The following is a 27,350-nucleotide window of genomic DNA, read 5'->3' as shown; positions in this document are numbered from 1 at the left end:
TTACGGAGCAAAGCAAGCAAGAGGGTTTCAGTGCTAAATTGCTAATTGACAATAAACCCTAAACCCTAAAGCGCTTTTACGTAGCAAGCAGTGCCTTCACCGATCACTCTCCCTGCAAATTTTCTTCAACATGGGTGCTCGAGGTTCAGGTTTGTCTCTTGTAAAAATCCTTATCTATTATTCAGTTTTCATTTTGGGTTCCTTTCAAAGTGTGTGATTGTTGTGATGAACACAGGGAATAATGACGACGATGAAGTGATGGAAGAAGAAGAAGAAGAAGTAGAAGAAGTGGAAGAAGAAGAAGATGAGGAGATGGATGAGGCAAAAGTTCTTTCCTCTGGATCTGGGAAAAAGGCTAAGGAGCATATGGAGCAATTACAGAGGCTCCAGGAAAAGGTGGAATCTGTCTCTTCTTCTGCATTAATTCTGTTTAATTTCTATGTATTTTAGACGGTGATACCTATATGTAACCTTTTCCCCTCACAATCAGCTATTATCTGGAATCGTAGATGATAATTCATGTATTATCAAAGGGGTAGTCTTATTGATTCATATGGAAGTTGCAAGCTGAGATTGAATGATGAAATAAGGATCTTTCAAACTATTGATGTGCCCAAGGTGCGAAAGTTCGCTGGGTATCGCCGGTTCGCTACCCAGCGAACCAACTAACCCAGCGAACTTTCGCCGGAATATGGGCGATGAGAGCGTGGCAGAGTCGCAGAGATCTGTTGAGCGAACGAGAGTTGAGAGTTGAATTTGGGATTCATGGTAACTACAAGAATTCTGAGTTTCGACCTGACCTTCATCCCTCGAAGAAATCCAGAATTTCGTCTATGCATACCAGTTCAGACCGGAAGGTAAGTTCGAATTCAGCCTCTATCATCTATCGCTACCCTAAGGAGTTTAAACCTTTCACGGTGTCTGAGTTGACTGAGGTGCACGAGGTGGAGAAGAGGATGGCGTCTTTGTCTGTCAGTCCTGATCTTGGCATGCCTCCTCACAAAAGATTGCATGAGCTGCACGGAGACGGGATCCCATATTGCTCGAGTTGGATTTTCATATCAAGCATCAAGAGAGAAAGCGATAACAACCTCTGTTTTGGAGAATCCCACAAATTACGCTGAATCGCTGGAAAATTGTCGATTTTCCAGCGATGTTCCGGTGATACATTGAAAGTTCGTTTCAGTGGTGGGTTTCGGTTCACCCTCCACCGACATGGATCGGCGAATTTCGCCGAACTATCATTCCATGGATGTACCTACCGAGGGAATTCCCTGAGAGGATTCTCTCTCACAGAGAGGGAGGAAGGTATTCGAGCTTGAGTCAATTTCGAATTGGATGAGTCGAAATGATGTGAAGCCTTTTTCAAGGCTTTCACCCAGAAAACTGAACTCGACTCCATTCCCTCTATGTCCATTCAATCTGAATCTTGCTGCATGAATGCACTGGTTGACCAGGAATGCCCTCAATGATTCCTTCCTCTCCCATAGAGGCTTTCACCCGCACTAGCACACTGCCTCGTTCATACGGGGTCTTCCATGATATGAAAATCGACCACCCGTGCGGAATGAGGGTGAATATTCCATTATGATCGACTTCCTGCCGTCCTTCATGACGGCAGCAAAGGCTGGAACAACATCGTTACTTAGTATCAAAAGAGCTAGAGTCGAACCTGTGTCGACAGGAATACGTGAAATAACACTGGATTTTAATCCATATGAGTGCCAGTGCTTAAGATTTATATGTATGTTATTTGCCCATTCAGAAGGTAATGTTTGTATCAATTGGTCAATTTGATTTTGTGATATGCATTGTTATTGGAATTTTGAATGGAGAAGCTGGGAGTTTCTGAGTATAGGTTTTGAATTTCCGCTAAGTTTTGGGATGTTTTGGTATCTTGAAACTAAAATTAAGCGTAAATCTGGGGCTGGGGCCAAATCATCTTTAATATGTTATATGTGCCTGAAATCTTTCTGGAAAAGTTGGATTCAGTATGATTTCTTTTATCTGATGTAATTTTCTGTGAGCCTATGATTTTCCTGAACATTTATTTCTTTAGGAAGCTTAGACCTCTGTGCTACTTCTTCTAGGGTTAACCATTCCTCAGGATGCTTCTTTTGGTTTTGCATGGCCATCACCAACCACTGGGAGATCTAACAGTGCACTTGCTACATTGTCTTCATTTTCAATGAGTGCTTCTTCTATTTTATTTTATTTTTTAAAATTATCTGTTGAATATGCATTAGGTCTTCTACAACCTGACCCATTCAGGCACCCTCTTTTCTATTACATAACTTAAACCCTTTTTGAGTGTATCCAGTACCTCACCATTTTGCAATCTTTAACTTAGATTTCAGAGAGGCTATGTTGTAAATAAAGGGTGTATTGCTTCTGAATTAAGTTTAATTTTGAAGTTTTCTTAGATGGCAGATCCATTTTGGACACCCTTGAAAGCAACCACATGTGGATCACATGGTGCTGGAATTTGTTGGATGTATGTATCCTAACTTCTCCTGCTATTTACATGTCAAGTTCCAAAACTAAAATGGACGTCCAAGCGAAACAGTAAACAGTTGATAATCCAATGGTAAAAGTTAATTGACATTTGAAAATACAAGGGAAGTTTGCCAATACGTTCTAGGCCTATGTGATTCAATTTCAAATGAAATTATGTGCATAAATACCCTTCCAGATATTCAGGCCAATTCCCAAATATCATACTGTTAGATATGCCACAACAGTTTTTCAAATGGCACGACGGGGTATGCCGTCAAGAGCCTAAAGGGGATTGATCAATTCTGCAGTCCAGGGATACCTTCTCCCTAAGCGCAGGGTTTGTCTATAACAAAACTCAGATTGTTAATCTTCGTAGTTTTTTGTGCACAGTACATCAATCCTGTAGTTGGATTGCTTTGCATCGTCGGGTTGATTTTTTGTAACTAAGTTCATTATGATGGTGACAATATGTGTTGGAGTAAACTGCCAAAATTTTGCCTGATTTTGTTAGGTTGCTTCAAGGATTATCTTCATTACTGAATCTTTTTCCCCTGTTTTTTTCAATAAGAAATAATGGAAATTTATTAGTAATAGAAAGAATGATAAAAATATCCCAAAGACAACACAAAACACCCAAATAATACAAAATCATTTGGAATTACAACCTAAGAGGAGAAAGATTCCTGAGTTTGTCCATGGCGATAATTCCAAGATTCCCCAATTTATTAACACCTGCCTAGCCGATGGTTTCCACTTCTTGTTGGTTTCTGCTGAACAAGCAGTCTGACTGACTGTAAAAACAAATGTCTGACATGCCTAAATACTTGATTAAATTTAAACATCTTTTTTCTTTTGGGTAAATATGATTAAATTTAAACATCCAAAGGGTCAAAATGCTAAACTTCATCTAAACTAAAACAGTTGCTGAATGTCCCTTCATGATGATATCATGAACCCCTCACTTACGGCAAGCTTCTTTTCATTCTACAGAGATTTCATTTCTACTGTAGTTAATACATATTTAGATCTGTATAGCAGGTCCTGTTTGCCATTATATGTGCATGTATGCTTGGTCTTGGTGCCAGTCTCATTGATGGGTCCTCTTAAATATTTATTCCACAGGACCCAGAATTCTATGAGTTTTTGAAGGAGCATGATAAGGAGCTTCTAGAATTCAATGACGACATTGATGTGAGTGCCCTACGCAATATTTCATAATTTTCTTTTAATTCGTTTTACAGATACTCAAAAAATGATATTGATGATCTGTTTCTGTAGCAAGATGCTGAAACTGATGCAGATGAAGAAGAAATGCAAGAATATGATGAAACTGACTTGCATGACAAAGACAATCAGGCTGTTGTTAGAAGGATGGTACAGGAGCCAACAAAGAATGTAATTACAATGGCAATGGTTGATTCCTGGTGTAATGAAATCAAAGAAAATAGCAAACTAGGTGCTGTCCGTTCACTTATGCGAGCTTTTAGGACTTGTTGTCATCATGGTGATGATGGGGGAGAGGAGCCTTCGTCAAAATTTCGCCTCTTGTCTAGCAGTGTCTTCAATAAAATCATGTTGTTTGTTCTAAATGAGATGGATGCAATTATTCGCAGATTATTGAAATTTCCTGCTTCTGGAGGAAAAAAAGAAACCGTAATAAATTTGAAGAACACCCGACAGTGGAAAAATCATGGCAATTTAGTGAAGTCATATCTTGGAAACTCCCTCCATGTGTTGAATCAAATGACAGACACAGAAATGATTTCATTCACCCTGAGGCGTCTTAGATACTCAGCTGTATTTTTGGCGGCCTTTCCGAGCTTCTTAAGGAAGTACATTAAGGTATGGGGAAATCTGCTTGTTGTTTTTCTACCTTTCTGAATCTTTATTTGCTCTGTAGATATACTTGTGGCAGTGTTTTGGACAAGGGAGTGTATGAAGTGCAAATTACATTAATGTAACTTAATGGCAGATAAAATTACCATACTTGGTAACTTACACATCATTCGTTGTTCAAACTTTGGTAATAAAGAAAGAGTACTACCATATAATTGTATGCATGGTACTACAGGGTCTGTGCTGGATGTCCTATAAACTGCACGATCAGCTTATGTGATTGGATATTTAAATCCATTAAGGCTGTTTTGATGTCAAAATCAAGATAAAACTGGGATTTCTTGTTTTTTCAGCCAAGCAAGATGAGACAAAAAATTCACCAACCTTGATAAATATCAGTTATGTTGTGTATATCTTGGTCTTTCTTGGATATGGTCAATAATATCTCGGGTATCTTTGTCATATCTTGGATATATCCATCAGTGAGATCTCACCCCTTGAATATCTTCACAAGATCTTGGTTTATTTAGGAATTTTATTGTAATTTTATGCCCATCGTATTATGAACTTTGTAATTTGAACATTGGCGATGAACATTTGTAGTATAATATATTATAACTTTATGAGTTCTGAACACATTAATTCTTCATAAGTATTAAATGATTTGTACAATAGGTCTATAAGTGTATTTCCTTAGTGCAGGGGCTTTATACTTGGGGTAGAAAGGGAACTCATATTACAGTTGTTTTTTCATCAATTTAAGCCCCACTGTGTTAGAAGGCATAAAATAAGGCTGGATGGCAAGTCATAGCCTCAAAAGACCCTTATAAGTCACCAAGTTGGGAGAAAAAATTATCCCAACTGACCAATCTCACGACCTCTTGTTTTTGGCCCTGCAAGATGGCTGGTGAGACTGTGTTCTTGAGCGATGGATAGAACCACTCAAATATTATTTTGTTCTCATACTATTTTGTCCCTGTGATTTTTAGTTCTTAGTTATCTTTCCTGAATAAGTATTTATCAGATGTATTGTATGATTTACTTTCTTCAGGTTACTCTTCACTTTTGGGGTACTGGGGGTGGTGCCCTTCCAGTTGTCTCTTTTCTGTTTATAAGAGATTTATGCGTTCGGCTAGGAGCTGATTGCTTGGATGAGTGCTTCAAAGGAATATACAAGGCCTATGTTTTGAACTGCCAGTCTATAAATGCAACAAAGTTGCAGCATCTTCAATTTCTTGCGAACTGTGTGATTGAACTATGTGGAGTGGACCTTCCAACTGCATACCAACATGCCTTTGTGTTCATTCGACAGCTGGCTATGGTTTTGCGAGAGGCACTTAATATGAAAACCAAGGTATGGTTTTTTCAATTAATTGAACAGACGGAAATTTGGTAAAGATTAGGTGGGTTATATGAAAAAGAATGCTTCTCCCACATTTATTCACTTTTACTGTTGTGAATTCTTTCAATTATGACAAACTAGTTTCTTATGCCCCTTAGTTGCAAAAAAGAAAAATAAAATGTTTTCCGTTTACGTCACTCATCACTTTTTCTGTAAGTCTTTTGTATTTTGCCTGAAATCCAAGAAAATTGAAGCTTTTGTCGTGTTCCTATTTTCTCAAAGGTACTTAAAGAGTAGCATATTACATTAATCACCTAAGAATGAATGAACGTTGAAAGATGGAGGCTTTCTGATCAGTTGACTTGTAGGAATGCAACTTGTCACTTATTTTATCCAGCTAGGACTGGGGCTTTTATTGGTAATGTGGGAAATAATGTTTACCTAGTTTCATTTTGTAAATGTTTTTGGTTTGTTAGGAATCATATAAGAAGGTATACGGGTGGAAGTTCATGGGTTGCCTTGAGCTTTGGACTGGTGCTATATGTGCCTATAGTACTGAACCTGATTTTCAACCACTTGCATACCCTCTGACCCAAATAATTTCTGGGGTGGCTCGTATGGTTCCAACTGCACGTTACTTTCCACTCAGGTTGAGATGTGCCAGAATGCTGAACCGGATTGCTGCTTCTACTGGTATGTTTGTCCCTCTTTCCTTCCTTCTCCTGGATATGCTGGAGATGAAAGAACTGAATAGCCGCCCCACTGGAGGTTTTGGCAAAGCTGTTGACCTACATACCCTTGTGAAGGTAAAGTTGATTCTAATGGTTGTGCATGAACCTGTAGCATTTTAGAAGCTTTGTTACAGAATCCTTGTAAAACTCCTTTTTCCAGGTCCAGAAGCCTGTATTGAAGACACGTGCGTTTCAAGAGGCATGTGTGTTTTCTGTTATTGAAGAACTTGCCGAACATCTAGCTCAATGGAGCTACTCCATTGCTTTGTTTGAGTTGGCATTTATTCCTACTGTACGACTGCGAAGTTTTTGCAAAACCACCAAAATTGAGAGGTTTCGGCGAGAAATGAGAGAGCTTATTTGTCAGGTGTGTGCCTGTGCTTAATGTGTCCTATGTTGTTTAATATTTATCTAACATGCTTTTATCTTCAACAATTTGCTCCCTTCCCTTGCTTTCAATACTACAGATTGAGGCCAATGCTGAATACACAAATTCAAGACGTATGACTGCTTCATTTTTACCAAATGATCCTGCTACGGCATCATTCCTTGAGGTTTGTATTACCATGTTCACTTACCTTTCTGGTAGCACAGGTATGATCAAGGAAATAGAACATTCATGTTCTGCACTATTTGGCTATTTAGATGAAGTTGTTTTGATCCATTAAATTGGAGAGTATTACAAATTATAGACCTCTTGAAGTTATAAAATGTACTTCTGGTTAAATAGATGTGGTTAAGAGTTGGAGCATAAAGCTCAGGTACTGTAACACTCATGGACTTGGGGTAATCCAAACAATTTTTCTTTTTTAGATGTTTTAACTTAGGTCAGGTGGTATTCATAACAACTGAGCATGCAAATTGAGGATTGCAGGTTTGGAATTTAGTGATCCATGTGCTCGCATTGTGAGCACAGAGTTAATTTGGTGGATCAATCGTCAGTGGACATCCTTTACTTTTACTCATCTTTAGTTGTTTTTCTTGCTTTTGGCCCCATTGGGAAATTATCAAATATTTGCTTTCATGCTAGGCTGAGAAAGAAGCAGGAGCCAGCCCTCTGTCACGATACGTAATAGCTCTGCAACAAAGAGCCCAACAGAGAAACAATTCGTTGGTTGAATCAAGGTTTGGACCCATTTGTTTTGCTATGTCGAAAATCTTTAGTTAAGAGAATTCCACTGAATAAATTTATTCTTAATTTCAGTGTTATAGTTGGAGCACAGTCATCTGTCTTTGGCCGTAAGAAATCAGAATCTGATGATGAGGACGATGTTAAGAATGAAGAAGAAGGTGCTGCAGCATTTGGCTCATCCTGGTTACCTGGAAGCAATACCAAGTATGATCCAATTATGTTGACTTATGCCATTTTATGCACGTCATTCTTTTTTAAAAATTGTCTGGACTGAAATGTTCCTTTAATGCAGGATTGAAAACACAAAGCAGGTGAATTCTAAGAAAAGGAAGAGACAAGTGAAACAGAAAGAAGAGGTAGCTTTAGATGAGGATGTTGTGGGGGATTTGGTATTAAGTTCGGACGAAGATTCGATGAGTGATACTGCTTCTGCAGAGGAAGAGGATAACTCCAGGTTGGTGTCTTCAAAACCTGGAACACAGGAACAGAAGTCATTTAAGGGTCTGCGGAAAAGTAAGGGATACAGGCATGGCAAGAAGAAGCCAAAGAGGAGAAAGGGAACTAAACAGGCAAAGTAGCAGGTGGCTAACTAGCATTTAGGGGAAACCATAAGCGAAATTTCAGAGGAATGGTTCTGAATCATTTGAGCATAAATGCAGTTAAGAAAATGTGATAAAAATCAGCGTGTCCAGGATACACTTGGAAACCTGCGGTTCTAATGGCCACTACTTCCTCGCTGACGTGCATCACAAGTGTTTTGACTGGTGGAGATTTTGGACCCATCCTCCACTATGAAGGAATATAAATTGTGGTGGATGCAATGGAAGTTCCTAACGTAATTTGACGAGGAGGAATAGGGCTGTGGAAGAAAAGCTGAACTATTCCATCAGGTTGATTGATTGTGGGAACCATGAAATACTCGATTCTCATGAGCAATTTTGTCATGTAATCTGTGGAATAATTTACAGTGGAACAATTCTGTCTGTCATGTGTGATATCCTTGATCTCCTTGACCATTTTCCATGAGCTGAGATAGCCGGGATGCTTTTGAAATTGTTGAAAGCAAAAAGTTTTGATGGATCTCTCGCCAATCCCTGTTAGTATAGCTTCTTGGACCCTTTTCCAACCTCAGGAGCAATGGCCGAAGATGCACAAACTTCCTTGATTTTATCTTTGACAGAGGGAAGAGATACTAATCTCTTGTACCTTAGCGTTGAACTGAACTTCATGCATTAAACATCAATTGGTACAACCGTACAAGAGATTAGTATCTCTATCTGTCCAGGGAAAATTTCTCTCTTTGAAAAGATGTCTGATTTTCAGATCATTTCGACATAGCCTGCATCAAATACCGGCTGCCTAAACATATTTGGACTGGCTGCAGATGATGAATGATATCAACTTCAAGTTGACTACCATACACCACTATCCCTGTAGTTGAATGTGCCCATATGGGTAAGCACATTAGAAGCAAAGCAGGCAAAAGCAAGGCTATCCAGTTTGGTTTAGACTGTAGATGTGATTTCAGATTGCTAGGAAATAAGTTTCACCATATGAAGCAGAAAAATAGTGTACTACATTACCTTTTCTAGGGGCTTCAACGGTCACTGAAACCAACAAAAAGTTTCTTGCCAAAGATTACAGAACTGAAAAGGAAAAAAAATAAAAAGTACCAGTAGAGGGGAAGAAATGTTTTCACGAGTCACACTGAACATCAGTCCCCAGAGATTACTACCACTTGAATCATCAACTTCAATCTAACAGTCTCGATTGAAAGAAATTTATAAGCTTAATTGCTACCCAAGAGGGGGCAAAAATCAGGGGAATTCACACATTATAATGCCTTTTTTTGAACTAAGGACCCCTTACATGCAGATCGTTTGCCGCCTGTGCGACCCCAGAAGCCATCACAGATTATAAAATTGCCCGTTACGGCAAGAAAAATGTGATAAATTTAAACAAATTTCAGTATGCCTAAGTTCAAAACTGAGGTTCTGCAGCCACAAAAACCCTTCCAAAAAAAAAAAAAATTAAAGAGCTAACCACTACTAAGTTTTGCCTGGTACAGAATCCAAACTATTTCCGTCCTCTACAAAGCCTTTGAAGGTGATAATTGATGCTTCCCCAAGGCTTTCTGCTTTGCCCAGCCTGCAATTGTCAAGAATGGCGGAAGATTTGGATTAATTTACTCCATAGAATGTGATAAATAAATTACAAGTCATAGTTGGCCTAAATGATTATTTTTCATATTCCAAAAGCAGAAAGTTTCCTTGAGCGTAGTAAGATTAACACCTGAGCATCCATACAGACATTTAGAAGTTCCTTCTGCCGAACACATTTAGTGTCATTGTTTTGGTTCAGCGCCAAACAGTTGAGGAATGTTACCATCTCCTTCATGCAAGGTTTACTAAGGGTTCCAAATTTCTTTGGGTTTATATATAAACCACCTTGTTTTCGACCCATCTCTCTTAGACCTACAGAATGCAAGAAAAAAGTTGCCACCTGAACTGATAAATTGTGGCCCAAATATATCTAAAACAAGGTTAAAATTAAAATTTCATTATCACATGAGACAGGAAACGATGTAACCAATAAAAAAGGCCAACCATGATAGCAAACATAAAATCATAACAAATTCGTCATTCATGAAAAAGAAAATGATAGAATGTGATTCTCCTATTTATACATACACACACGAGTGGCCCTGAGGCAACATATTAAGGGCAAGATAGAGAACACAGAATCATAATGGTAGTTACAAAAGGTGACGTAGACAGCTATTCTATGGAGGCTTAGTGCTATCAAAAAACCCTACACTTCTCGCGTTCCTCTTCATCCATTTATTCTACTCGGTAATTGATTATTCTCTTCCTCATGAAAGTGGGGTTTCCCATTGTTAAGTGAACTTAAAGTGAAAACAGTTAAGGGACTTTACAATAATCAGATTCAGCAAGCAAGAAAAGAAAGGACCACCCTTCGGAATTGAGGGTACTACATCAAAAACAAACTTGAGGTCAGCAACTACAAAAGAAGTGTAATAGTTTGATGTATGATCTACAGCAATAGGGAGTCTCGTGCACTAGAAGGCTCTTTTTCTATTTCTTTGATGTACCAATAGAACATGAATAAAAGTAAAAAGCATTAACAAGTTGTTGTAATATGTTTAAGGTTACTTTTGTCCAACGGCTATTTCAATCATCTTACCTATTATGGAATTCTGTAGCCATTTAGAAATAAAATATGTGCTATAACTGTAATGACATAAGCCATTATTCCAAAATCAACATAGATATCACAGCTTACTCCTCTCTAGAATCCTACATCATGTTCATCACTGTTCATCATTACTGCTTACTGTACTAAATTGACCAATGTGCTGCAGTCTCCTTTGAAAGCCACACTGTCATCACCTTCACCAGCCACCACAGCTACCTTCTACCTTCCATTTCTTTCAAGCGGCACTTTGACCTTTTCCTCTTTTTGTTCACCTTTTTTTGGATGAATGAAATAATCATTAACCAAAGCCCCAAAAGGGGGAGTGAGAATGCATGAGGGAAGGGGAAAGAGAGAGGGAGGGGGAGAGATTACAATCTATAGTTGGGAGAAAAAAAAAGAGCTAAGACCCTAGGAGACAATAATAGTCTTGTTCCTTGGGGTATCCGAAACAGGAGAGTGGGGAAGAGAGATCAAACGAAGGATTCCTTGACCAATCCATGGTCTTACAAGATTTCCACTGTATCCACTGATCAAGGAGTCAATCAACAAGACTTGCTTTCATTCCTGTAAGCTCCATTAAATTGAATGGCACTGAGAACCTGATGTGGTTAAGGTCTTGCTACATTGTCATCAATTCTCATGGACTTTCAGGCTACATTACCAGACATTTAGATCCTAAATTTCCAAAGCCTAAGGTGAAAACAAGGTCGAAACTTGGAAACACTTAATGTGGTTGAATCAGCCATAAAACTTTACAACTTGCTGATGGTTCAACTCACTTATGGCACTAGACTTAGTTTTTAACTAAGTGGTAGAAATGCTACATTACCACAGAGAACTGAAGCGTGAAGCGAATCACTGAAGGGATTAGCATCGAGAAAGACAATAACCTAAACTCTCAAAATTTAAGACAACTAAGATGAAAAACCCTGCAAAACTTGATTGTGGTCGCCTTATGATAAAGATTAAGAAATCAGATTCCCATTCTATTTAGTTATGTGGATCAATCTACTAAAAATCAAAGAAATTAAAGCCTACATGCAAAAAAGGAAGGGGGATGGGGGGACATTACTTAAAGCCAACAACCAATCGATAAAAAAAAAAACTATCACTAAACCAAATTACTGAAGTCCATGGCAGAAATTTTAAAAGCCAGTGAGATATCTTCAATTGCTTCATATATCTTCTTAACAGAAAAAAAGAAAATAAAAAAAATGGAAAAGCCTATTGCAAGTTTTGGAACATCCGCAAGAAGAGAAGTGCATCATACTAGAAAATTGGTCATCTGGAGACGATCGTAAACGCCAATCAAATACAGAAACGGAACAAAGGATCCTTTGGCTTCTATATCAATCTGATTCAGAAATCAAATAAATAACCAAGAAGAACGAAAAATCATAGGTTCGGAGCGGGGTACATACCAGAGACGTTGTTCAGAGCGAGTCACAGTTACCGCTGCAAACGCGTTTGCCTGAGGAAGAGAGAGAGGGTTATCGTTTGGTTATATTCAGATCCTCATCGGGTCAGGAGTTTAGTGGGTGTCAAAACTCAAAACGGAGGCCGAGCCGGGAAATTAAGAAAAACCGATTTGATGAATTCCATATGAATTTGTTTTGAGTTAGTTTTTAGGGTTTAGATTAGAAGGCAGTACCCGGCCGGTCCGGTCCAGATAGTCTGAATGCTACCGGTCGGTTTGATTGTGATACATACGGCTCATGCGGATGCCGGCTGAGCGGACTTGGACCACTTGGTAGAATCTGGAAGACTAGACAGCAAGCAAAAATGGCTGATTCACATTCTATCGCTTGGAGTTAAAAATGAGTCTTCGTTAGTTGGTTGGATTTTCAGGAAAAATCCTTGGAAGAAAACGTGGTTTTGAGTTCTAAATTTTGATGGGTTGAAGATGGAATCGATCGATTATCTGCCGCAGTTATCGGACCTCTCTCCCTCGATCCTTTCGTTCCTTGAAGAGAAGTTTCAGACAAAGGAAGATCTGCAGAAGGCAACGGGTCTTGTTTCGGAGTTACAGAAACGGTGTTCTGATTTGGATCACAATCTTACTAGTCTGAATCAGAGACTAGAAACAAGTATTGTTGCATATGCTTCACACTCGGAACGGATTTCTGGTCTTTTCGGTGGAATTAAGGCTAAACTAAGCGATCTTAGGTCAACAACGCGCGTTTCTGGATCTTTTTTAGGTTCGAATAGCTTCACTTTTGATTTTTGTGTTACCTTTTCTTGTTCAATATTGACATCTTGATGTGATCATGTGAAGATAGCTCTAGTAAAAAATCTTATGGGTTTGTTTAGATGGAAGGGACGGGAATGATTTGGGGAGAGCTGAACAGATTTTGGTGGAGGAGCTTCCTACTTTAGCAAAAGAAGTGGCTAGGGTGGAGGCTGTTCGCATCTATGCAGGTGAGTTCTTAACACTCCATCTTTTGTATATGCAAATTGACCTTCCTCCGAAATATAATTTATGCTTTAAATTCCTCCGTTTTAAACGCCACATTTCTTGAGACCATGAATGGGTAACTGGAAGTGAGAACCATATCCTGTCAGTGGACTCCATCCCTAAGAATTTCAAATGTGCATTTCTGCTAATAACAAATGGTTTCTCATCATGATGCAAATATCATCTTTGACCATGGTTTGGCACCCCTTTATCCTCTACAATCGATGGTACTCATCTTTAATAATGGTAACGATACAGAAGTCTAACTCTGGAACAATTAAAACGAGAGGCTTTCATCTTATAATATAGCAGATTAAGGAATTGGGATCATGCATTCCCGAAATCCTTAGCCAAACAATGTGTATCATGGATCCTGAAAATTTGTTACTTTGACCTTTATTCTCAGGTGTGTAGTGGAATTTATTTGCTGCATTATAACCTTGGAACTATTGTACTAGTAGAGAAGAGCATCAGTTAGTCAGAGTTGTTTTTATGGTTATGATGAAACATCGGCAAATTATCTCCACATCACGAGACCTGGTGAGGAGTTGAAGCTAAAGAGAATACAGAGATGGAAATATGGAAAGAATAAAGTCGACAAAGATTTAAACTACTTGTGGTTTCAAATGACGTTAGAAGAAGAAGAAATATTGAAAACATGTGGAATCAGGGAAAACCAACGCTGCTGAGATTGCAATAAATGCTAATTGGAGAGTAATGCTGTTATTGAAGTTCTAGGAAAAATCTGAACAAGAGATGGTGCAGCTATTAAGGAACAATATCTCAATTGGCAATTCATATGTTTAGGTAATAATGGATGATGACTGACTAATATTCATAGCCATTATTCTTGATCTGGTAGATTTTCCTTCCCAAAGTAAAGCCAAATTTGATGTGCTGGAGCAATCTGGTGGTCTTCGTGGAGAGTCCTTCACTCATGCTTCTATCTTTTTTAATGGATGGTAACATTATGGGATTTTGAAGCAAGATTTCACATATTTTGCCCTATGATTTTCATTTCAATTCTCTTATCATTTTTCAAATGTCCTGTTGACTAAATTTTGAAAAAACTTATGCTCTGAGTTGGTTGATTCATGCTCTCCCCTTTATAAGAGGAGGATGAGCGGAAAGAGGACTTTTAGACTTCAATTTTGTTGTCAAAATGAGTTGGGTGACTTGGGTCAAGTGTGGTGTTATTTTGTGTTGCCAATTATTTAGGTGTCATTTCATTCTTTTTTTCTTTTAATTCTTATTTGTTTTGCTTCATTTCTTGTCTCTTCAGCATTTTTATTTTAATTTTTGTTCTGCCTCCACGATGCATTTTCTACTCCTAGAATTTGCCCCTTCATAACCCCCCTTAACCTAGAAGAAATAGGTAACCTTCTTTTCTTTTTGTGGTTGTTGCTTTGAGGTCTGATTTTGAGAAATAGAGATAGATATCAATCGTCTTAAATATTCAATGTATTTTTACTCTTCTGATTCCTTGTTAAAATCTTTTGACAGTCTGAACATTTAATTGGGTGAGATATTTTCTCACTGATGGTTTGTGGTACTCAGTAGCAAATCCCAACTTTCTGCCTTTGGCACCACCACAATATGTTATTGGTCTGTGCTTTTTGTCAACTGTGTCTTTTTTGTAGAAGTTATTATTCACTTGCATTGCTACCTATTTTTCATAATGTATGTGCTTTGATGATGAAGATTACTTTACTGTTTTAAATCTTTGAGTATTTTATTTATTGCTTTGCTTTCTCTCTCACAGAGACGGCACTGAAACTTGACACTCTGGTTGGAGATATTGAGGATGCTGTCTCTTCTGTAATGACCAGACAACTAAGGAAATCCATGGGTAATTGTGAAGTGAGTGATTACCAATGACTGTGAGAGCTGAATAACAAAAGCAACTTCTTTTTCAAACTCTTAACTCTCTTCCTGTTTTGTTTACCATAACTTCAGGAACTTAGAATGCAAGCCATTGAATCTCTTAAACTTGTAGAGGATGTCTTATCCTCAGTTACAAAGAGTCGGCCCCAGTGGACGCGTCTTGTCTCAGCTGTTGACAACAGAGTGGATCGAGCGTTGGCCATTTTAAGACCCCAGGCTGTTGCAGATCACCGAGCCCTTCTTGCTTCCCTTGGATGGCCACCGCCCTTGTCTAATTTGAATTCTCCAAATGCCAATGAAGGAAAACCGTCTGAGGTCTTGAATCCTCTTTTCACAATGCAAGGGGAACTGAAAAAAAAATATTGTGAAAATTTTCTTGCATTGTGCAGTCTGCAGGAAGTGCAAAGACAGAGGAAATATCGGCAACTTGAGGGATATAACCGAGAAGTGGCAATTCACCAACCACTTTGGGCAATTGAAGAACTTGTGAATCCTATCTCAGTGTCATCCCAACGCCATTTCTCGAAGTGGGTGGATAAACCAGAATTTATTTTTGCACTTGTATATAAGGTTACCCGGGATTTTGTTGATTCCATGGATGAGTTATTGCAACCATTGGTTGATGAAGCTAGGCTAGTAGGTTACAGTTCTAGAGAAGAATGGATATCAGCAATGGTAGCCTCACTATCAACTTACTTGGCAAAAGAGATCTTCCCTTCTTATGTTGGACAACTGGAGGAGGATGGTGTTGCTGGTGTTCCATCACAGGCTAGGATGGCATGGCTGCACCTTGTTGACCAAATGATGGCTTTTGACAAGCGAGTTCAATCTCTGATTACACACTCCGGAACCTTGCTTTCCATCAAGGAAGATGAGAACATACAGAGAATTTCTTCAATGTCTGTCTTCTGTGATCGTCCTGACTGGCTAGAGTTATGGGCTGATTTGGAGCTTAGTGAGATGCTCGATAAATTGAAGCCTGAGTTGGAAAATGAGAGAAGATGGACAACCATAATTCAGGGGGCAGTTCTCTCTGTATCTGAAGATTACAAATGTCCTGCAGTTGCCAGTGATTTTATCCTTTGTTTATCTGCCATCATTGAACGTTGTCGGCCACTTCCAAGCATTGCATTGAGAGCAAAGTTTGTCAGGTTAGCAGTTGCACCCATCATTCATGAATTTCTTGATTGTCTAATCCGTAGATGCCAAGAAGCAGATGGGTTGACTGCTCTGGCAGATGACGATGCCCTAATCAAGGTCACAAACTGTATCAATGCTTCTCGATGTTGTGAATCTACTCTAAAAGAGTGGTGTGAGGACATTTTCTTTCTTGAGATGACATCTGACCGAGATTGTCAAATGGGAATGACAACCGATGACTGTTTAAATGCAGAAGGATCTGACACTAATATTTTTGATGAGGAAATTAGGAAGCTGGAGAATTTCAGAACGGATTGGGTAGTTAAAATATCCACTGCTGTTTTAAGGGGATTTGATGCACAGTCTCGCGAATATGTCAAGAACCGCAAGCAGTGGCAAGAGAAGGAGGAAGATGGTTGGACAGTTTCAAAAACTTTTGTTGGGGCTTTGGATCATCTGCAAGGAAAAATAATGAAACTTGAAGAGGGTTTGAATGGGATTGATTTTGTCACCACATGGAGAAGTTTGGCTTCTGGTGTGGATCGGTTGGTTTTTAGTGGTGTTTTACTTAACAATGTAAAGTTCTATGATGGGGGTGTTCAGAGACTTGGGGGTGATATGGAGGTCTTATTTGGAGTATTTAAAGCTTGGTGTTTGAGACCTGAAGGCTTTTTTCCAATGTTGAGTGAGGGTTTGAAGCTACTGAGGATGGGACAGAAGCAGTTGAAAGAGTGTCTGGAGGGAAATAAAGAAAAATGGCTGAAGGAGAATAGGTTCAGACATCTTAGTGTAACAGAGGTAGAAAAGATTGTGAAGAATAGGGTCTTCATAAGTTAAAGACTCCTTTAGGTGGATAGGGTTTTCATTGTTTTTGGGATAATTTTTATGGTCACATTTTTCCAATCTCATACTAAAAATAAGGGGCAAAAAAGGTTAGTTCATGAGGTTTACAGTTTACTGTTGATTTTGAGTATCTTGTACATGACCCCTAAAATGCCTCATCCACTGTCTTCTTTTTCCAACCCGACGTGTTTGATTATGTAATCCCACCTGAAATTCTTTTGAACTCGTGTAAAGGTGAAACCATAAGAATGTTCTTTTTTTTTTTTTTAGATTAACAAGACCATAAGAATGTTATTTGCAAGTGCAATGTGTTTCTTTAGTTTGTATCTTTCTCTTAGGACTGAAACTTCGAACTTTTATGTAAATTTATTGAAATGGAATTCGGATCACCACAAAAGCAAAACCATGAAAGCTAAAATTGTTAATTGTGAAAAATCAATTGTAACCATTGAAGTAACATCTTTTATATTCCATGGCTAAGATCCCATTTAATAATCAATGACAAACAATCTATTTTGGCCTATACAAGATTGCTCAGTTGGTAAGACTAATACATCTTTGAAAAGAGGTTGTGGGTTTAACTCTTGTTGTTGAAATATATAACATTTATATCATCTCTACATAAAAAAGTGTTCTTGTAATAAAAAAATAAAAACATTCTATTTTGTAAATGACTTTTCTATTTTGAATCTTACAATTATCAACCCAATATGCTAACCTTGAATGTCTACTCAATTTTAGGACAATTTCCTTGATATAAGATCTTATTTTAATTTCTAGCCTTCCAGCCTAACGGAATTTTTACATAAACTATGAAAAATTGTCATAAATAATATTGATTATGAATGTCTATTAACTCTAAAGAAATAATACTAAAAAATATAATTTCTAACTGAAATTTTCAATCGGTTGAAAATTTCGATCTTACATGGGCGAGATTGTAGGAAACCAGCAACCACCAGTCTAGATCCGAGAGAAATGCAATGCAACCCGCATCAAATTTTCTCATTTGTTTATCGTTCTCATTTTGAATAAGGAAGGATATCTCCGACAAGAGTAGAGCTTGTAATTCTTCCGTGACTATCACAGGTAGATCGTACCACAGCCCTGACATGTTATGTTATTTCACCATTCTACTCGTTATTTTTGTTTCTTAATCACTTTCTAGTTCATATACTAACTCAACCTTTGTTCATGAAAATCCTCTGTTTCTGGTTCTAATTCGACTACATTTGTCTCACTGAGATGTTTTTTAGTCTAAATTTTCATGATCTGTGAGTTTGGTAACTCAATTTTGTCTTTTGAAAATCACCCATTTATTATTTTAATTTCAGTTTCTGTAAGTACCAGAGAATCGCCCTTGTTCTGCTTTCTTTATCCTCATAATCATGAACTGCAGCCCAACTTTAACCTTTTGTTTTCACCTGAAAGAATTTCTCCCTAAATCAACTCCAAAATTTCGTTTTCTTTACTTTTCTAGTTCATTGAAGAATATGATATGATATGATATTCTTATGTTTCTTCTGTCTTGTGAAATATTTGCAGTGAGATCTATCTGTTAAACATTTGAAAATGGTTGCACCCAAGATGATCCACCCCAAGGGAGCTATGTCTCGTGTTTCATCTGTAAGTGTCGTCAAGGAAATCTGCTATGGGATTGTAGTGGCAATGGGATTTGGTGGCGTATGGAAGTGGAAACAGTGGCAATGGCAAAGAGACTACAGGCTATTTTATAGTCAGTTAGAGAAAGATGAGATCAGTCTGGTTAAAGAAGAGTAGTAAACTCTGCTTTTGATGATTTAATTAATTGTCTGATATATACCTCAAAAACTATTTATTTTATTTCTTCAATAGATTTTTAGAAGCTATCATGCAAATGGACATGATACTTGGTTAAATTGGACCAAGTGATGGAGAGAATAATTTCGTTGCCCTGAAACTAAGAAGAGCCATTCATCTCAATTACCCATTTTTTAATATAATAATGGGTTTCTTTTTGGTACTAATACTCAATAAAATGCCACATCTTAATGTTTGATTTATGAATAATGTATGTTTTCTTTATGTATATATATATCTTGAGATCCATCGGACTGGTTTATGTGCGCCTCGACTACATCTTCAGGGTAGCTTTTATATAATTAATATAGGCACAACTTTGTGTCTGGCCCTAAGATGATTCAAACTCCGACCTCTTACGTAGAAGCCTTCGTCTTTTTGTCACTTGGGCCATCCCTTCTTAGGGTAATTTCCTTGTTTTCTCACACTCCTCAACGCACACAACATATAATGAAACACAATAAAAATTAACCATCGTATTAGTATTTTTACTTTTGATAGCATTTGCTAATAGAAAATGGTCAAGGACCGCAATGAGTGTTCCTTGTTTCTTTTGTTCCATATCGGCTCAAGTGGAGATAAATCCAAAGGTCGTGCGTTCGATTTTACCTGGCTGTATATTATGTAATACTCCATTCCCTGCCTATTCCCCCCACCCCAAAAACAGAAAAGGAAAAATCACCCTTTTATTTATTTATTTTTGTGCGTGTGAAGCAAAATTACACAGCTACAAACCAATAATAACTCACGAACCCAGGAAAAAAAAAAAACTCTTGTGCCCATGGACAGGATAAAGGCCACTCCACTCTACTTGGCACAGCAAGAGCCATCCACGCTAGAGAGTGGGCAAGTCTATTATAATCCCTAGAAATAGCAACAAATTAGCAGGAGGAAAAATTCTGCATTAAAAAATGAATATCATCCACCATGGCAAATATTGTAATCAAGGTTGTTGAGAGCTTTCACTAGACCTTCGCAATCCGATTCCACTCTTATCTTCTTCCAACCCAATGCTTTCGCCAGCAACAATGCCTCCCTAATCGCTTCAATTTCTCCCTATAATGCACTCAAGACAAGAAGATATGGAAAGTACATTAGAAATCGATTTTTGTTCATTCCAAAATGCAATCCCTAGGCCTTCTCTTCTTTCATCATCTAAAAAAGATACATCATAGTGGATGGTACAGCTGCTCCACTGGGAATGACCACAATAAAAGCTCTTTTTTATACCTCCACATTCCTTAAGGCTGGCGAGATTCTAGAACTTCTTAAAAGAGTCTTGGGCTCTCCTGATCACCTCCTTTAGGCTCGAAGATAATTTCTTAAACACCATCTCATTCCTTGCAGTCCAAAAGTACCAACAAATAAAAGCAAACCTACTAATCTATTTATGGAAAAGAGCCTTCAATCCTGATCCCATCCCAAATAATACTGGTTTCTCTGGTGCTCGGTTCCAGTACTACTGTCTCTGTATCATGAATCATGCATGATGAGAGAATTTCATTCCTTCTTGAATAACCATCGCATGATGAGAGAAGAAAAAAAAAAGGTAAAAAATAAAAACCGATCACGATGGGACTCGAACCCACAATCTCCCGCTCCGGAGGCGAGCGCCTTATCCATTAGGCCACGCGATCTTACTTGTTAATATTCGTAATATTTTAATATTTGATCTCTACATTTTACCCGGACAATTCTTTTTAATTTTAATTGCTGTGAAGGCCTATTATAGACAACTTCTACATTAATTATACATATATGTGCACAAAAGCCATGGGTTAGACAGAAGTCAATCAGTCCGGAGTCTTATTGGGAGCTTTTTTTCTTTTTTTTTGGATTACCCAAGTCTTATTGAGAGCCAGATGGCTCAGATAAAGAATTTAGCATTGAGTTAGCAGAGCTAGAAAAAAAAAACATTGATCAAAATTTTGTCATTTTAAATTACCAAACTTTTGTTGATAGGCGAGAATTTCTTATGATCATCTTCAACAAATCTACTTCCACTTCCAAATTATGAAAACCTTTATTATTTAGATTATGCTTAATCTACTGCAGTGCCAACAACAAAAACCTCTAAACAAATTCAACCTGGGATGTGATATTTGTCTTTTTTTTTTTTTTGGTAAAGATTATGCTTGATCTTTCTGCAAGTGCCTCAACAACAAGAGAAAAACACTCTAAAACAAATTGCAAAATCCATGTGTACGACTGCCTACGTTAGTTCATTTTATCTCAACATGGTCAATTCAAGTCTTCGTCTAAAAAAATAAAATTTTGGTTTATGAGGGTGACTGATTCATCTTCTTCTCTTCCTTTTTTTTCTTTTTCTTCATAAGAGTTTTCTTCTCTTCTTTCTCTTTCATCATTGTATTTTGTATCTTGCAATTTTTTTTGTGGCAAGATACTGTGAATTCAAATGATTTTCCATATTAAATTATTCCTGGTTGAAAATCTTAAATTGAGAGTTGGGAACGTGCTGACATTGTTGTTTTGACCAGGTATTCCTCCTTGTTTGTAACATGGTCTTTTGACTGGATATGGTGTAATGTTTATTTGTGATTTTAGAAAGCAACAATAGTCTCTAATGTTTTGAATACTTTTAGAGAAAATAACTATTTTTTGATGAATTTTTTGGGGTGAATACTTCTATAGAGGAAGGTTAATTGCTAGAATGGAAAATGATAAATGACAAAGAACATATGAATCGGAAATAACTCAATTTATCTCAGAACTCTCATCCCTCTCAACTGGATTCTCTAATAAAAAAGAAAACGAATATTAAAGCTTCAAAGACCAAAAAAATGAAATTACAGGATACACTAATCCTGTTGAAAGAATGTGAATGACAAGCTGATCTAAATTAGATACATAACTCTCTTTAGCATCTCTACTTAGTCTTGAAGCGATAGAATACTCTCTTTTTCTTGTAGGAACCATTCTCAATAGTGAGAACAATTTTCCCAGGTTCATTATTCCTGAAGGAATTGCGGATAGGGTCTTCATTTGCAGAGATCTTCTTCGGTTTCTGTACGATGACTGTGTAAGAACCCTCATCATCTGGGACAAATTCCTCCTTGTAAGTCACCTCCCAACCCAATACGGCCAGGTCCCATAGAGTAGTTGTTCCAACCTGTTTGATGAACATTAATGGAACAGAGTATTTAGACTAGTAAATATTTGGAAGAAAACACAGAAGAGGATTTTGTACAGAAATCTAATTTCAATGGTACCTCTGGTGCAGGGATTTCAACAGTTCCTGTTCCTCCACCTTTGAGAAGGATCTCCGAGGCACTTCCATCTTCACCAGAGAACTCAGAATCGTTTTCCCTTTTCAGGCCACCATACTCGGTTGGAATATTCCCAGCAGGAACGTACCTGGAAATGATAAATTGTCAAATTGGTTTAATTTGCTGCTCATGGAGCCTAATTCATATTCTTGTAATCACAGAAGAAAAGTTTCAACAGTTCCTTACTTGAGAAGAGTTTCAGTAACCCCCGCTGGCCGTACAAAGACAAACTTGCTCTTGGTTCTTTGGGTTAAGAAAGGAGATAACAGAGCATTGAAGGCATAATACCAGAAAGGCACATTGATGAAGATCTGCAACCATAAAAATGAAAATTTGAGAGATGATGAAATATATCTGCAACTTCAAAATCAAGATATGATAGGACATGAGAGATTCTTACATTTCGTGCAACAAACTCAGGATAATTATCTTGGAGGAGCCCAACAGCTTGCTTAGTGGCGGTTCGAAGTTCCTTTTTTGTGAGTCCAGGTGTGTTCTTGAGATCAGTGATTTGAAGCAAGGATGAAACACCACCTGGCCTGAAATGAAGTTTTCGGATGCCCTTCTCCATCAACTGGAACCTCCACCTCAAGAATTGTTTCTGACTCTCCTCGGATCCAAATGTCTTCTGGTAAAGCTCCCCATTCTGAAAGACACCATAAATGTTGTAACAAACAGGGTGTCCTTCCCGATCAACGCCATTCATGTAACCCACTGAATTGAGATCTGAACCTAAATCCTCGTCCAAAATTGAATCGATATTGAGCTCTTTCCTCCACTGAAGGGTGTTCTTCAACATCTCAAAGGCATCGTCGACCTTGAAATCCCGAGCTCTCAAGAACTTCAAGAGGATGACATCGGTGCCTTCCGCGCCTTTGCTGGATAATAGAGGAATTCCCCAAAGGGAGACGTCCTTGTCAACTTGTACAGCTTTTTCTTCGGCACCCACTTCTTCACGTTTCTCTTCGGTTGCTGCAGATTTCTCCTTTTCTATAGCAGCTGCTTCTTCTGGTACAAATTTCTCCTGGGTTTCTTTAGCTGGTTTGTCCTGCTCTTTCTTCTCTTCCTCGTCGGCATCCTTTTTCTCTTCCACTGCAGATTTCTCCTCTACTTTTCTCGCATCTTCTTCTGCAGGTTTATCCTCTTTGCCCTCTGATACGGATTTCTCCTCTACTTTTTTCGCATCTTCTTCTGCAGGTTTATCATCTTTGCCCTCTGCTACGGATTTCTCCTCTACTTTTTTCGCATCTTCTTCTGCAGGTTTATCATCTTTGCCCTCTGCTACGGATTTTTTCTCCTCCTCTTTCGTCTCTTCCTTTTTAGCTTCCTCCTTGGTAAAGAGTTTGTTTTGGAGGATTGCTTCATCAAGCTTTGATTTCAAGTCGATCAAGGCCTTCTTCTCGAAATCCTTGAGATCTGAGAGGAAATTGCTCTCCTCCTTGAAGGAAGAACTCTTTGAAACCACAGCATCTCCGGATTTGGCTTCTGATTCGATATCCTTTGGCGGGTTCACCTCCTCTGCCTTGGATTCAGATGTGTCCTCCTCCTCCACATCCTTGGCGGACTCTGCTGGTTTAGATACGGGAATTTCTTCGAGTTGGGTTTCGTCGGCTTTAACCTCAACAGTCATAATCGATGGTTTTGAGGTTAAAAATGAGAGATTTTCCGACTGAAATCTAGACGGAATGAATGGAAGAGGCAAGTAAGAAACACACAACCAACCCAACCAACCAAACCCTCACCAAGGAAAGATTCTCCCTTCCCTGATTCTTCTCTCTTCTTGTGGGTGGAACTGAAGAAGAGAGGCGAGAGAGGCTTTAACGGTTATATTTGCGAGGTTGTCTGGTTGGGAGTTGGGACCTGACCTGCACCTGAGGAGACTTGAGGTTTGAAAAATGCTTTACTTTCCAACGGTCATTAGGGTGGTGCCACACTGCCACCACAGGAGCCGTTGGCTTGGGATTCCCATTCCTTCACAAGGGTTTTGCAGTTTAGCCAGGCTGGATAGAGAGAGAAAGGGCCCCACTCGTCGTCTACTTTGCATAGATTTTCTACCCGAACGGCTCTAGATTTTCTTTCACCCATTCCACGAGATGATTTTCCATATCGTGAGAAATTAAAGCCAGGGTGAACTCTCAACTCTCTAGTGCGCCTCGTAAGGTGGATCCAATCTTGAGATGATAAATTATGCAATTTCTCAAATAAATACTGAACTGATGCCTAGTGACAGTATACGGTAATACTGTATACCTCATGTCGTATGTGATGGTGATTAGTGGGACCCTCATGTCGTATGTGATGGTGATTAGTGGGACCCTCTTGCCTTAGCTGTCGCACAGCCCAAACTTTCATTCCCCTCCACTCAGGGCCCAATTTTTTCCACTTGTCGCTTTCTGATACGTTGCATTTGTTAACGGAAAGAAAGCCAAATGACAACAAAGCTCTATTATTTATATTTCTTTTTTATTTTATGGTAGAAGTTTATAATAATTGAATAGTATCCGGAAACGGATTGATTGGTTAAACAGGTCAAAAGTAAAAGAAAACAGTTTTCATAGATGATTCTAAGATTGGTTGTGCAGCTTAGCTGGCAGATTCATGTAACACGATCGAGTTCCTATTGGCTGGCCTAGATCCAACCTTATTGTCATGTAAACTACTAATGGATTTGATTACATATATAATCCATTACATCAACAACATTCCACATTTTATGTTAAACGCAAATCCTTACGTGGTAGCTAGCTAGCCACTTATTATTAAGCTATTAAACACAGAATATATCACCTGAACATGCATAAAACACTATATATTAATCAGCACCCAAGCCAACATAACCTAAACAAGCTGGTTTAGATACTCATCAACACTGGTGTATTTCACTTCCGGATAAAGCTCAGAAGCTTCTACTTCAAAGGATGGATGGATCTCAAAGTTGGTTTCACCCTTCACTAAAATCGAGTAAGAAATTGCAGCAAAGAGTGGCACCGGTGACTCTGCAACACATTAGACGAAGAACAATTAATTTATGGTTCCACGCAAGAAACTTGATGCAATCAAGTAAGTTTAGTTTTCTCTTGATCAGTACTACTAACCTGGGATGTTTCTCAAGACTTGCTCCTCTGGGACATAGACCTTCTCAAGAGTTTTCCCAATCTTCTTCTCCCATAAGGCTATAAGCTCATTGAAAGAGAGAGTGTTGAGTGGAGGCTTTATGTAGAGGATCTTGTTCAAGGTCCTTGGATCATCCACAGCTTTAATTGTGTAGCTTGCTATATCTTCCTCCTCGTTTAAAACCTGCCCCGCTGCATGCATCATAATATCAGAGTAAAATCAAACTAATAGAACCTTTCCCCCTTACCCAAGTTGGGCTAAGTTTGTGTTTCGTGCTGGCGGAGATTCCGTATCAACACATATATCTCAGAGTAATAAAGCTAATTAAGAACACATTTTGTTGTTTTCTCTTTGCAATTTGAAGAACAATTCTAGACAATTGGGCTAAGTTTGTGTTTCCTCTGCAAGCCAAGCTAAGAGGGTTCCACTGTTTCACACACAAAAATCCTGAATAAAAATTAGTTACCTTTAGCATTTCCATCTCCTAATATCACAACCTTGTCTTTAGGAAGAGTTCTGGCTCCATACTCTACTAAATAGAAGAAATATCCAAAGAAGCAGTTGGAAACGACATAAGTATAGGGAATCCCTTCAGCTTCAATGGCTCGTCGGATTCGAGCTCTAATGTCAAAAGCTGACTTTGCTGGCTCAATTGCATGAACTCGGTCGATATTAGTTCCAAACTCCGAAGGGAAGAATCTCTGAACAACCAAGATTTTCAGACATAAAATCAGGAGTGCAATTTTTATATTATGAAGCATTTGAAAATCATGAAAGTTTTATGGTATGAAAATTAGGAGCTCATCAAAGTAGAAGCATTGCTTGAATGCTTGAAAGGAGCCAACTTAGGTTTTGAAAGAAGAAATTTGACTGGTTCAGTTAGATGATATGGAAAGAAGATTTCATGTTCCAAAGCAGATTGGAGCTCCTAGATGTTTGAAATTTTAATTACCTTAATATTACCAGCTTCTTTAATGGCAGCAATGATGTTAATCTGATCTGCAATCTGGCCATGACCCACTGTGGAGATCACCACATCCACATGCTTTATCGCCTTCACCAGACTCTCATGGTCATAAATATCTCCCTATCAAATAAAAAAAATAAACAAAAGAGAACCCAAAAAACGCCTGAATATATAATCCATTAATTAATCCATAGAAACAAATTAAACAATTGATCATGGAGATAAAAACAGAGCAAAACTGGAGTTGAAGCAGTTCTGATTCTACTAATCACCTGGACTAAAGTGACACCAGAACTGTTGAAGCTCTCAAGGATTTTGGCTTTTGCAGGATCAGAAGTTGTGCTCTTCCTAACCAAAGCAAAGGTTGGGTGCCCAGACCTTGCGCTTGCTTCTACAATGAATTTGCCTATGTAACCAGTGCTTCCGATGATCAAAATCTTGCTCTTTGCAGCCATTGATATCAGAATACAGAGAGTCAGAGAGAGAGAGAAAGAGTTGTAATTAAGGCAAGAGGAACCAAGTTTATCTTTTCAGAGAAAGCTTCTCCATCTAATCTATATTGGTGTTTTACCCGTAGTTATTAATTAATGTTTAGTATTATGTCACAAGCCAACAGCCAGGTGACCCCATTGTGGCAAGAACCTATGCCACCCAAGAACCTAACCCGCCCAGCATATTTGACCAACGACTATTCCTCTTAGAAGAATTCCGTAGAAGCCATGTAACCACCTGTCAGTTTCTATAAATTAGTGGAATAGAAAATTACTCTTATCCTGTCTCGTCTCTATTTGTCCTTCTCTCGTTCTTTCTCTTTTCCCTCTGTTTCTCATCTGTTTCTCAGGTCTAAATCTATCTCAACTGATAGTATGACAGATTACATTAGCAACCATTCAAGATTAATACGTTTCACTCCAAAAAAAAAAAAAAAAAGTAAGAAGAATTAGGAATGGAAAATAAATTACTCCTTTTACTTTTGGTTTTAGTATGATTATCAATATTTTGTCACTACGTTAGCGTATACGTATTAAAATAGGTAAAACTTTGGGACTTTAGACTTTGCTTATCAGA

The 27,350-nt window shown here is 38.3% G+C and overlaps 4 protein-coding genes, 1 non-coding gene and 1 pseudogene across 6 annotated transcripts; 2 read left to right on the top strand and 4 right to left on the bottom strand.

The window, feature by feature from the left end:
• On the top strand, window positions 1-8,585 carry LOC149025827 (Noc2p family). Its single transcript, XM_089146031.1, has 11 exons — window positions 1-149; window positions 236-396; window positions 3,619-3,687; window positions 3,775-4,338; window positions 5,384-5,686; window positions 6,151-6,480; window positions 6,566-6,772; window positions 6,873-6,959; window positions 7,436-7,530; window positions 7,610-7,741; window positions 7,830-8,585. The coding sequence occupies exons 1-11, from the start codon at window positions 131-133 to the stop codon at window positions 8,113-8,115; spliced, it is 2,253 nt and encodes a 750-aa protein (XP_089002157.1). The 5' UTR covers window positions 1-130; the 3' UTR covers window positions 8,116-8,585.
• A 294-nt stretch (window positions 8,586-8,879) lies between these two features.
• Window positions 8,880-12,301, bottom strand: LOC149025826 (uncharacterized). Its single transcript, XM_089146030.1, has 3 exons — window positions 12,175-12,301; window positions 9,830-10,011; window positions 8,880-9,685 (listed from the first exon to the last, which is right to left on the bottom strand). Exons 2-3 carry the CDS (start codon window positions 9,998-10,000, stop codon window positions 9,614-9,616), a joined length of 243 nt encoding a protein of 80 aa, XP_089002156.1. The 5' UTR covers window positions 10,001-10,011; window positions 12,175-12,301; the 3' UTR covers window positions 8,880-9,613.
• A 204-nt stretch (window positions 12,302-12,505) lies between these two features.
• Window positions 12,506-17,558, top strand: MAG2 (RINT-1 / TIP-1 family). The gene is made up of 4 exons (XM_089146028.1): window positions 12,506-12,951; window positions 13,064-13,171; window positions 14,971-15,068; window positions 15,165-17,558. The coding sequence occupies exons 1-4, from the start codon at window positions 12,657-12,659 to the stop codon at window positions 17,067-17,069; spliced, it is 2,406 nt and encodes an 801-aa protein (XP_089002154.1). The 5' UTR covers window positions 12,506-12,656; the 3' UTR covers window positions 17,070-17,558.
• A 2,920-nt stretch (window positions 17,559-20,478) lies between these two features.
• On the bottom strand, window positions 20,479-20,551 carry TRNAR-CCG (transfer RNA arginine (anticodon CCG)). The gene has a single exon. It is a non-coding gene; the product is annotated as a tRNA-Arg (tRNA).
• An 889-nt stretch (window positions 20,552-21,440) lies between these two features.
• On the bottom strand, window positions 21,441-24,137 carry LOC149025823 (patellin-4-like). Its single transcript, XM_089146027.1, has 4 exons — window positions 22,602-24,137; window positions 22,388-22,512; window positions 22,145-22,289; window positions 21,441-22,044 (listed from the first exon to the last, which is right to left on the bottom strand). The coding sequence occupies exons 1-4, from the start codon at window positions 23,829-23,831 to the stop codon at window positions 21,802-21,804; spliced, it is 1,743 nt and encodes a 580-aa protein (XP_089002153.1). The 5' UTR covers window positions 23,832-24,137; the 3' UTR covers window positions 21,441-21,801.
• A 775-nt stretch (window positions 24,138-24,912) lies between these two features.
• Window positions 24,913-26,816, bottom strand: LOC149025822 (eugenol synthase 1-like; annotated as a pseudogene). The gene is made up of 5 exons (XR_016171452.1): window positions 26,555-26,816; window positions 26,268-26,402; window positions 25,756-26,016; window positions 25,297-25,498; window positions 24,913-25,197 (listed from the first exon to the last, which is right to left on the bottom strand). The product of XR_016171452.1 is annotated as a eugenol synthase 1-like (transcript).
• Between the last annotated feature and the right edge of the window lie 534 nt (window positions 26,817-27,350).

The sequence above is a fragment of the Hakea prostrata genome, chromosome 2 (genome assembly GCF_041222555.1).
Source record: "Hakea prostrata isolate BN-2017 chromosome 2, UWA_Hpros_2, whole genome shotgun sequence".
Lineage (NCBI taxonomy): Eukaryota > Viridiplantae > Streptophyta > Magnoliopsida > Proteales > Proteaceae > Hakea > Hakea prostrata.
The sequence above is the reverse complement of the archived record's forward strand: the minus strand, read 5'-3'. Positions and strand labels throughout refer to the sequence as shown.